Below are 11,592 nucleotides of genomic sequence, written 5' to 3'. Positions count from 1 at the left end.
GCAATTTGCTGAATTTGTGCCACAAAGAATTAAAGCATTTCTGAAGCCAAAAGGACATCCAACCCAGTACCAGCAATGTATCTAATGAAGTGGCCAGTGAGTGAGTTTCACTTGTGTGTGGGAACTGACACAAAGAAACTGATTTATTCAACAAGTTTATTTCTTTGCCAGAGCAAGACAAAAACTATAATGACTGAAAGTATTCTGAATGATATTCAAAATGTTCCATGCTTATTATTCTACAGACAGTCCCCTCAATCATCTCAATCACCACACCTGCAGAGTTAAAAAGCTGTCCCTGTTGCAGATTTCTCCAAAAGGTTGGAAAATTATCATCAATACAAGCAAAGGACTGACAGCTATAACATTGTGTAAACTCTGGAAAAAAAAGGATCATCTCTCTCATTACAATTGCCAGTTTAAACCAATTCAAAACAATTTAAATTTTAACAAAAGGCACAACAAAAAAAACAAGATTAATAGTTTGACATTTTCATAAATATGCTCATTTGTCTTCTTGCCAAAGTTGAAATGAAAAGTCCAACAATTCCACTCATGTCTGCACTGCGTATGAAGCTATTCCCAGGAACAGATCAGTTCAAGACAGAAATGGTAAACCACATGTCCAGTCTACTCTGATATTTAAAAACAAGTCTACCCATATCTTTGTTGAGACTTTGCATGCATGCATAAGACAAGAGTTACTATTTCTGACATTTCTTTTCATGTAAATCTCAGCAAGAAAGTGATTAAGAGTAGTAGACAAAATGTGCAACTGTTCCTTTGACAAAACTCAAATGACAAGCTCAGACTGACAGTGAAAAATGATGGGAACTCAGAATATGTGTGGCAGTTAAATTGGACTGACAGTAGGGGTCACTAACTGGTCCATACAGATGTTCAGGTGGAAAGGTCACATACAGGGAGCAAAATCATTCATGATCATTGGTGTCTTCCTCCTCAAGCTCTGCTGCCTCTAATCCTTCCTCCTCTCCCAAGTCACCGTGTAATCCCTCTTCACCAATCTCATCATGAACCACATATCCCTCATCCTCCTCCTCCTCGTCCTCCCCAACTTCAAAACCTTCCTCCTCATCCAGGTTCCCCTGCTCCTCCTCCATCTTTTCCTCCTCCTCTTCTTCCGTGGCTGTTGCTTCTGGTGGTGCTGCTGCCTCTGCTGCTTCTCCTCCTTCTGCTGCCTCTGCTGCTTCTCCTTCAGCCACCTCTTTGCTCGGCTCCTCCTCAGGAGCAGACTCATCTTTGACTGGTTCGCTCTCTGCCTGGCTCTCTGCTGCCTCGCCCGTTCCCTCCAACTCCGATACATCCATTGCCATGGTTTCCTCTGGGTCCTGTTCATCCTGGTTACCAGTGAATGGGTTCTCACCCTGACAAAATAATTTTAAAAAATAAATAAATAATAGTCCTGGTATGTATATCTATTACACACTGCATTCATGGTCTGTAAATATCTAAATCTAACTCTTGATACATCAGTGTTTCTTCACACTACAGCCTTTACGGTTTCAAATTTAGAGTGCCATTCTCCAAAGTACCACTAAACAGTGGCCCACAGTAGGCAGACTTCTTTAAAAATATCAGCTCCCTTTTTCTAAACGGTGCATGTACAGTCCGACATGGCTGGCCTTTTGTTTGTCTTACAGTACAAAGTAATTTATAATGAAAGCCATGAATTGTGAATGGGAAAGAGCCCCAGAGTTAAAGTTTGGCAACATGAAACCCCGTTTTTGCTATAATCAAAAACACCGTGACCATAAATTCTGATATCCATTTCTATCTACGAAGGAAAAATCAATAGAGTACCAATAAATTTAGAATAGTGCATATTTATACAACAGATTTCTGGTGCAAGTCCACCTAGGACACTGTGCATACCTTGAGGTAGCTCTCCAGCTTCTTGCCAATGAGTTTGTGGTTAAGGATGCTTCGAGCAACTGACAGACTGGCCCGCTTAGATTGCTCCATCATACCCTAAAAATACAGAACAGCTCCACGTCAAAGCAGAACACTGAAAGAACCAGAAACTGCCTCAGATTTGTGACACAATTTGTTTAGACAGACAGACATGCAGTCTGGTAGGAAGAAAATAGTTACATGAAACTGGTCACAAGGTTTAAGGAATTTCTACTGATAACCACAAGGTAACTGCTATTTAGTTCCATTTCAAATAAGAGAAGACATTTCTATAGCTGATATCTGCAAAACCAGGCAAGTTGCACCAAAATAATGATGATCTAGATGGATAAATACCACTACAAACCAGAGGACAATAATACAAATAAATTAAACTAACTTGAAGTGTCCCTTTTAACCCCTATGGTTCTATTTCCCTAAATCAGCAGTGGGAATTTCCACTTGCAGAAGACCCGCTGTACCTTGCGATTGTAGTTGTGGTCAGGAGACTTAATGTGTTTCTGTATCAGGTGGGGCTGCATGGGAATGAAGAGGTCACACGCTGCACAGTGAGCAGCTTCCACCTTCCTCATGAAGTGCTCCATTCCAAGATCTGTACAGACATGTGGGAAATATCTGCAGTGAGAAATCCCTCTTCATCTTCAGTTTTTAAGACACACACACACACACACACACACACACACACACACACACACACACACACACACACACACACACACACACACACACACACACACAGCTGCTGCTGCTTACCTCTGGTGAGGTCCTGCTCTTTGTACACCTGGCAGATGGCAGCACTGTGGTTTTCCAACTGGCCGACTCTCTCCTCTGTCTTCTTAAACTTGTTCTGCAAGTACTCCTGTAAAGGTTTGTTTTTTTTTTTAGTTTACAGTTCATGTAACGTCTCGTATTCATTGACTCTGGGTATCCTGCTGTATGTCAAATTGTTGGATTAAACAACCCTGTCAAACTAACCCATCTTACCTCACCCACTCTCTTTACCTTTGCTTGGATGTATAACTGCATGCATGAATTTTGCAAGATTGCTGCCCAAGTAATTCAGTGCATTTATCCTGAAATCTTTTATTTAACCACACTTCAACTATAATATAAACACTAGTGTATTTACAATAAGCACTTCCCCTGAAATTTGACACAGAAATGAAAAGTCTCTAAAAGCCTATGACTGGCAAGTTTCTTCAGTTTCTGTTCTTACAATAATGCAAGAATTAATCATATTCATAAATGTGATGTATGCCGAATTTTAGTCACCTGCAAGAAGTCTGTAGTAGGCTTGGACAACTGGCTGGAAAGGAACTTAAAGTGGTCCTTGTGGAAGCGACTCTCAAGATGAGCTTCCATTTCTTCCTTGTAGAATGAGCGGAACTTGCACACAGAACATGCAAACATCACCCTGGAAAGATATTTTAAGTCCAGATGAGATCAGCTAAAGAGTTGTGCAATCTCAAAATAATTCTATTTGGGTTGAAAAGAGAACAGGAAAACAAAACAGGAAAAGACAGGAAGGAGCATTTTGAAATAACTTTCTAGAGGTTTGTCATTTCACCTTTCCAGGAATCCCCTTCTCTTCCTCATTTTTGGGTGTCTTTCTGGGCCTTGGGTTGGTGTCTGTTTGCCCTGTGGCTTTTTCTTCTCCTCCTGTTTGGATCCAACTAACCAGGGGCAACAATGCACATGTTAGATATACGAAGATTTCAGAAGAGACTCACGCACAACCCCAATTTAAACAAGGTCAGGAAACTGTATAAAATGTAAATAAAAACAAAAAGCAATGATTTGCAATTCTCATGAACCCACTTCCTGTGTTCCTTTAGAACACAGAATTTGCAGCAGCTCACTAAACAGGACTGAGTATAAAAGATCATATTAGTGAGGCAGAGTTCCTCAGAAGAAAAGATGGGCAGAGGTTCCCCAACCTGCAAAAAATCTGCATCTACAAATTGTGGAACGATTTCAAAATAACCTTCCTCAATGTAAAATTGTGAAGACTTCAAATATCTTGTTTACCTACAGTACATACTATCAGAGAATTTGGAGAAATGTTTGTGGGCAAAGGACAAGACTGAAAATCTATATGTGAATGCCTGTGAGCTTCAGGCCTTCAGGCAGCACTGTATTAAAAAACGGGCTTGATTCTGTCATGGAAATCACTGCATGGGCTCAGGAACACTTCCAGAAATCCCTGAACACAGTTGACTGTGCCATCCACAAATAGATGGCACAACTTGCTCTATTGTGCAAAGAAGTCATATATGAACAACGTCCAAAAAAATCCTTTTTTGGAAAACATGGATGACTAGACTAAAGAGGAGAAGCATCCATCTTGTTATCAGTGTTTAGTTCAAAAGCCTGTATCGCTGATGGTATGGAGGGCGCATTAGTGCCATTAATGGAATTGGCAGAATACATATCTGGAAAGACAATCGATGCTGAAAGGAATAAACAGGGTTTAGAGCAACATATGCTCCCATCCAGAAATCCTTTTAAGGGAAGGTCTTGCACATTTCAGCAAGATAATGCTAAACTGCATATTGCAAATTAGGGCTGCAGCTATCACTTATTTTAGTAATAAAGTATTCAATCGATTAATTGAGTAATCGGATAAGAACACCTTTTGTCTTATTAACAGTTCATCTGCATATTTTAACTTCTGTAGATTTATTGCAGATTTTTCGCTGTGGGAAGCAAGCAGCAGTGGGTGGAGCACCTACAAAGTTCTCCTTTCTTCACTTGCTGATCAGGTGGTTGATGAAGGACCTCCAGCAGTTTTCCAGTGAAGGTTTAATGGTGGTTACAGCAAAAAGCACTGCAGCTTCCTTTCGCTCCACCTGAGCTCACCATCTTGATAACGGCTCCGCCTCTCTGCACTTGCCGCGGATGTGCAGACAGACTGCATGTAAAACAACTGCTGCTGTTGCATTATCAGCGTTTTTGTTGAAAAACTGAGGGCTGCATGAGCTTAATGTTGTAATGCTTTCTTTTCACATGCATCCTCCTAAATACGTTTCTATTGGAGGTCAATTTTTAGTTGCTAAGCATTGAAGCAACATATTTGTGTCAAGGATTTTTTTTATAATCTTAGTATTCGAGTTACTCGAGGAATCGTTACAGTCCTACTGCAAATATTAAGAGTCCAGAGCCTGAATGGGCCTTGCCTGCAGTCCAGACCTTTCACCAACTGAAAACATTCAGAGCATCATGAAAACAAGAATTATGAAAAGGCAGATCCAGGACTGTTAAGCAGCTATGGTTTTCTATGAGACAAGAATGGAACAACATTCCTCTCCCAAAAGTCCAGCAGCTGCTCCCCTCAGTTCTCAGATGTTTACAGACGTAAGAGGGGATACTACACAGTGGTAAACATGGCCGTGCAACGGCACATTTAATCAGTTTAAACATAAATAGGAGTTTGAGAGATTTTCAAATCACTGCAGTTTGTTTTTATTCATATTTTACACAATATCCCAAAACTGTTGGGATCAGAGTTATTAAAAAAAAAAGCAGCTTAGGAGTCACTGTAGTTAAACTTACCTTTATCACCTTCTTCAGAAGGTTTTTTCTCCTGCAAAGAAAAGTATTCCATTACTCATGAAGCTGCCATAAAGCAGGTTTTTTTCTGCTTTGACTTTATCATCTATACTTTAGTGCAGCTAAGATTTACTCTTTTAAGATTGCTGGATGTAGCAAAGCTGTTATGAATATTTGTGCTACACAATCAACTCAAATCTGTGAGAGGAAAAAAAAAAAAAAAAAAAAGCTGACAAAAGAGAAAACACTGCATTCAGGCTTTTTACCTGTTCTGTAAAACCACATTTTTTTTTCTTCCTCATTTGCATTTAAATTAACATATTTAAATCGGAAACAACATGATGTTTGCTTAAAGCAAGCAAATTAATTAGGTCCTGAAGTAATACAACAAAGGCAGATTTAAAAGGCCAAAAGAGCAAAAGCCAAAGACCCTGAGCTCGTGTCATAGGTTGATCCACTCACCGCTGCAGCAGTCGTCTTTGGCTCACTATTATCACCATTTTTCTCTGGTTGCTCTAAAAAAAAACAAAAAAACAAAAACAGAGCACACACACACACATAAGACCAAGAAAGAAAATATCTGCCAAGTAATGAGGTCTTATGAGAATACCACACATTCAACTATTAAGGTACCTTGTGTAGCCTCTGACTCTGCACTCTCTGTCTTGTTCATCTTTGATTCTGGCTCATCACCTGCAGTAGGGGTCTGCTTTCTTTTCTTCTGAACATCCCGCTGTGGCTTCACCTGCTACAGTACACAAAAATCCGTTTGCACACAAATCCTTTTACTGAGAAAAATAAGTGTTAAAAACATGGACAATACACCTGCTACTAATGAATTCTAGACTTAATGTTTGGCAAAGCCAATTCACAGACTTCATATTCTTCTCATGGCACCGCCACATCAATAGTGTTAGCCTTATTGTCTATCTATCCAGAACTGGGGCAAAGGAAAGAAAAAAGGAAAACTAACTAGGCTACATAGTGCAAAAATCAGCATCCGCACAGATAAACGGGACAAAGAATTGAGTGGGGAGATGTGACTTGTCTTTACTGTAGATATGGGCAGTTCAATGAGACATTTCTGGTGGAGTAAGAAGGGCAAGTGATACTACAAATGTGTGTTGGGATTATCTGTGACAGACTGCTTTAGATAGCAAATAGCAGGTGCTGGCAGTTTAGCAAGACTTGCCAGTTGACTGAGAAAACAAAAGGAGGGAACTAGAAAGGGCCTAACTTTTTCCAGGTATCTGAGGAGGTCTTATTTGGCTGGAGATACTTACTTTGTTAAGGGGTCTCTTGCGGCCTCGCTGCCGGCCAGCCCGTGGGCCCCCTCCAAAATGCCTCCCAGGAAAGTCGTGAGGCCCTTGAGTAGAACCCTGGAAGCCCCCACTGTCAGGGTACATGCGGTTGGACAGGAGGGAAGGGAGCTTGCCTCTACCACCTCCTGGAGAGTGGCCACGGTGGGACTGACCACCGCTACCACTTCCCCGCAAACCTCCGCTTAATGGAGTGGGGTCAGACCTGCGGCTTCCAAACCCTCCTGCAGCTCCTCGACCCCCGGCACTTCCACCCCTTCTGGGGGAACGTCGGCCTGCTCCAGCCCATCCTCCACCTCCAGAACCTCCTCCCTGGGGACTGGTGAAGGACTCCCTCATATTCTGTCGCATTTTAGCGACTCCATAGGAAGAGGAGGGGCTGTCAAAGCCTCCTCCTCCTCCTAGCCCAAGTCCCCCTCCGAAGCCTGGGCCTCCTCGCTGACTCAACAGCATGCTGTCCTCCCGGCCATCACCAAAACCATAGCTACCGCCGCCAGATCTGTAGAGATCTCGGGAGGAGGCAAAAGCAGAGGAACGCGAGTCGAATGACTCGTACTGGTCAAACCTGCAGGAGGGAGGGAGAGGGTTGGTAGAGAAGAGCAGAGAGCAAGGGAGGCAGGGAGGGCAGCCAGGTTTGGATTTCTCCACCTGCTATTCCTTCTCCTCCGTGGTCTCGCTTTCTCCATCTTTTCTTGTCACTCCCAGCTTCATTTCAGAAAACACATTAGATCAAAAATTAATGATCCACAACAACTTACACACTGTGTTTGTAGTACATTATAAAATAATGTTTTTTTTGTCTGACGTTTACAGCAATTACTGCAGATTAGGGAAATGCAGTTTCCTTTTAACCCTTATTCCTTTTTAAAGGATGGGCCATAAAACCTTGAACAGACATGAACATGGTCCATCAGAACCAATGACGTCTTGAAACAGGTACAAAGAGTAAAGTATCCTGGGAAGTGACTCAATTACAGTGAATACTAAAGAAAGGGGTTGATGTGTAAACATATATAAACTGGGCATTTTTTCAAGGGGTAATGGTGTTTTTGTAAATACAGTGAGTATCCTTCAATAAACATTTCAGCTCACAAGGCATTAAAAGGGCACCTGTAAACTCATCTCTCTTCAGTAACCTAAAGCCAGAAGACAGGGTTAGGTCACATGGAGGATGAGAGAAACAATGTGTGTGAACACAAACACAAAGCCGGGACAAAAGCAATGTTCAAAGAGTTTTAAATAAAGATGGACTGGCTTTATGTGCAAGGATGTCAGTTTGCAACAAATGGAACAACTGGGCTATAACTGCACCTTCAACACGGGGATCATGCATTTCACAATGTCTCTCTTTTAAAGGATCACAAGCATAATTTTTCTTCCCAACAAATCAGGCAAACTGCAACATAGCAAATGGGGAGCAAACAATGCTTCCTCAGATGCTGAGGCATTCAAATGCAGCCGGGGGGGAGCTCAATCTTTTCATCCCAAACAGAAGTTGAGGCAATATACTTCCACAAGGGTTGGGTGCAAACAGTAATGCCATAACAAACTAAAACAGCACAATTTACTGGTGCAACCTCACATTTCTGTCAACACTCATCTGTCAACAACGGCACGGCCTTTGTCTTTTTTTTTTCTCCATACATTGTAAATAAGTCTTCTTCAGAACCACTGGAGAATTGCAAACTAGGAGGGCAGGTTTAGTGTTGGACTTGTTGGACTGAAATTACGAATGGCATTAGAAGGCCTAAGCATCTTTTTATATACATTTACTGACACGCTTGTAACACAAACTGGTAACTTGATATTGGCCAGACATGACATAACATTAAGAGTTCTCAAGCAACCAGAAGGCAAATCGCAACATGTGCTATGCAAGATGAGTTTTAAACACCAAGGACACCACTGGGAAATATGGCACATTCAGTTGCATGGATGTGTGGTGAGGGTATCCTACTAATAAAGATGGTATGGAGTAGTAAAAAGGAAACTATTATTACCTGTCGCCCCGAGCCCCTTTAAACCCCCCCTCCAACTGAGTGAGCATGTCCAAGCGCTGGTTAATCTTAGCAATGACTGCATCTGCATGCGTGCCTGTCGATGAGAGCAGAGATGCTCCAGAAAGCCCTCTTTTCATGTGGCCACCACCACCTCCGTATCCCCCGAGTCCAGACATGGAATCCTTATAACCTCCCCCATGCAGGTCAAAACCACCAGAACCTAATAAAGGGGGGGAACCAAAAACATTAATTAACACACTCATTGAATCTTCTATAAACGAGAGAGCTCATCAGACTCTCACTAATGGACGAAACAACCCTGACACTGATGAAACAAATGCATTAAAGAGAATAAATGCACTACTCACTTGCTTTATAAATAGCAGTAATTTAGGGCTGTACACACTGACTACATTTCTTACCTCTGCTTCCAGAACTTCCACCTCCCCAACTGGAGTATCCTACAAAACGAGAGAATATGCCATGAAGAAAAAAACAAGCATTGATAACTTAAACGCACATGAAATTTTGTTGGCAATACGTCCACATCGATGTGCAGATTCATTACAGCGAGTTGTTTAATAGCACAAAAAGGGAAATCCACCGCACTTGCAGTGCAATGAAACCATATGAAACGATAATGAAACTGGTGGCTGTCTATTTTGTTTTCTTAATTGACGATGAATCTGCAGCCTCTGCAGTTTAGAAAATCACAGTGAAATCCAAAAATGTAGAGCTATCTCATTATAGGCGGCCATTTTATCAGTTAGCCTTTAAACTAATTCCACGCTGACTCCATTTTAAAAGAATAAGCCAACAAACTTTGGCGGAGCACCTTAAATGCCTTACACCAAACCAACAAAGGCCCACAGAGTGGTCCGCGTTAGCGTATTAGCAAATAATAAGCGCGATGGCGGTGGGTCGTGCAGCTAGCTAAAGCTAGTTTCATTAATGTCGGCTCACGGGCCTGCTGTGACGCTAAAGGAGTTCGTGCTCCCAATAAAACAAACGTACTGGTATATGACAGATATTGTAATAACTGGTGGAAAAATAAAGCACGACCAGGGTTCAGCTAAGTCTTTGTTTCAAGCTACAGCCGGATAAAGGCTGGCTCTTACTGCTGGGAAGCTAAAAATTAAAGGAAAAAAAAAATCGCATTAGCTTAGCTAAACAGCTAAAAGACTGGACATGTTTGAAGCCACAAAGCATGTGGCTGACCGGATAATTATCTGTAGCCAAATGTAAAAACTAAGCGGAGTATATTTACCAGAGCCGTAACCTCTGCCTTCCATAATATTATGTGCGCTGTTTCAACAGAACAAGCGGATACAGATCCCAGAAGAGCGGCCGTTTGCAGCGAAAGGTATCGAGTCAAGTCCGACAACGCCAAAACCACGTGACCAACAAGGCCCTATTACGTCACATGTATGCTACTAATATAATATATTCTAATAAAAGATATCTCTTTTTTATTGGTTTGAATAGGATCAGGTGACCCTGAACCATCCCTTAGTTATACTGCAATAGGTCTAGGCTGTTGTAAACTCTACCACAGTACTGCAAACTGAGGAGTTTAGCCTCGAATAACATGAAATTATTATCATTTAAATGTTAAAGACATTTCCATATATGAAATAACAGTACAGTTGTACAACAGAAACATGAATTAGAACATTACTTGTAGCTTTCATTTACTATCAGATGTCATTTGCTAAGCAGTCCTTAGCTTTGAAAATAATCTCTCATCTTCTTCTCCTGTCCTCTCTTCCTCACATCTTTCTTTCTCTCCATCTCGTCTCCGAGATGCGGTTTAGCATTTGAAATGACCTGGTCTCTTAAAAAATACGCAACCATGAGAAGGCAAGAAGGATGTATGCAGGTGGGACTGAAACTGGTTATAAATGGAACAAATGAACATCATTTTCTACCTGTCAATCATTAGGGGTGCCACATTACATTAAATCTTACAGTAAGGAAGAAAAGATAGCACAGTTGATCCTAAATATGAAAGAAGATTAAATATCTTGGCTTTTAAGTGCATTCAACCTCCCATACTTCTATAACCTTCTAAGACTACGACCACATGAGAGAAAAGCAACATTTGAATCTCTGCTTGTCAAGATCACAGTTACATAAGGTCTGATTTAACAGAAAGAAAGAAAGAAAGGAATATTATGTTGTTTCTATATATTGCTACAAGGTGGGAAACCCAGAGTTGATAAGAAATGTAGCTTAAGAAAATTAAACCCTGAAGAAAATGTTCTTTCAGCTTTAAAAGAAGATCTCTCTCTCATTATTATTACTAATTATTACTTATGATCTTACACTTATTTAAATGTAATCTGTGCTGATTTTACTTACTTATATTTTGTAAGCTGAATTCTTAATCCCTATTACGTAATTCACTGCTTCCCAACCTCGTTGATGCTGAATTAAACACCCACATATTTGGTTTGTAGAAAGAGAATTAAGCAGTTTCTGAACATTGTTTCATTTGCACATCACACTGAACGTTTCAGCTCCAAACTACAGCATAAATGAAGTATTTCTCATCTGGCATCATCATCATTTTATTGCAGTTCAGGTTATATCTGATAACAGACTGTTCATAGTCACGATCACTGAATTGTATATTAAAAATGTTCAGAAGCAAAAATTTGTCTATGAAGAGAAAGCAGGAAAGCTGGCATCTTATTTGAACTGTATTGATAAAATTTTTACAAATAAAACAATCTTTTTGATTTTTATTACTTACACCATAATAATAATTAAGAAAAAAAATCAAGTTAAGA

The 11,592-nt window shown here is 40.7% G+C and overlaps 1 protein-coding gene across 2 annotated transcripts; it reads right to left on the bottom strand.

Annotated features, from left to right (window-relative positions):
* Positions 1-514: 514 nt before the first annotated feature.
* Positions 515-10,201, bottom strand: akap8l (A kinase (PRKA) anchor protein 8-like). Of its 2 annotated transcripts, XM_030730533.1 has the most exons (13): positions 10,068-10,201; positions 9,223-9,261; positions 8,801-9,020; positions 6,765-7,365; positions 6,115-6,229; positions 5,944-5,996; positions 5,485-5,515; positions 3,500-3,605; positions 3,205-3,346; positions 2,686-2,791; positions 2,394-2,524; positions 1,894-1,989; positions 515-1,385 (listed from the first exon to the last, which is right to left on the bottom strand). In XM_030730533.1, the coding sequence occupies exons 1-13, from the start codon at positions 10,090-10,092 to the stop codon at positions 933-935; spliced, it is 2,118 nt and encodes a 705-aa protein (XP_030586393.1). In that variant the 5' UTR covers positions 10,093-10,201; the 3' UTR covers positions 515-932. The 2 variants fall into 2 exon arrangements, with proteins under 2 accessions (XP_030586393.1, XP_030586400.1); XM_030730540.1 differs by lacking the exons at positions 8,801-9,020; positions 9,223-9,261; positions 10,068-10,201 and adding an exon at positions 7,449-8,788.
* Between the last annotated feature and the right edge of the window lie 1,391 nt (positions 10,202-11,592).

This window comes from Archocentrus centrarchus, chromosome 1, assembly GCF_007364275.1.
Source record: "Archocentrus centrarchus isolate MPI-CPG fArcCen1 chromosome 1, fArcCen1, whole genome shotgun sequence".
Classification (NCBI taxonomy): Eukaryota; Metazoa; Chordata; class Actinopteri; order Cichliformes; family Cichlidae; genus Archocentrus; species Archocentrus centrarchus.
This window is presented reverse-complemented; position numbering and strand designations above follow the sequence as displayed.

Coding starts and splice junctions, on each gene's coding strand:
- akap8l (XM_030730533.1), bottom strand. CDS start 10,092: ATGGAAGGCAGAGGTTACGGCTCTG. Junction 6,230..6,764: donor GCAAGAGACCCCTTAACAAA/GTAAGTATCTCC, acceptor TGTGTACTGTAG/CAGGTGAAGCCACAGCGGGA. Junction 2,525..2,685: donor AGAGCAGGACCTCACCAGAG/GTAAGCAGCAGC, acceptor ATGTCTGTACAG/ATCTTGGAATGGAGCACTTC.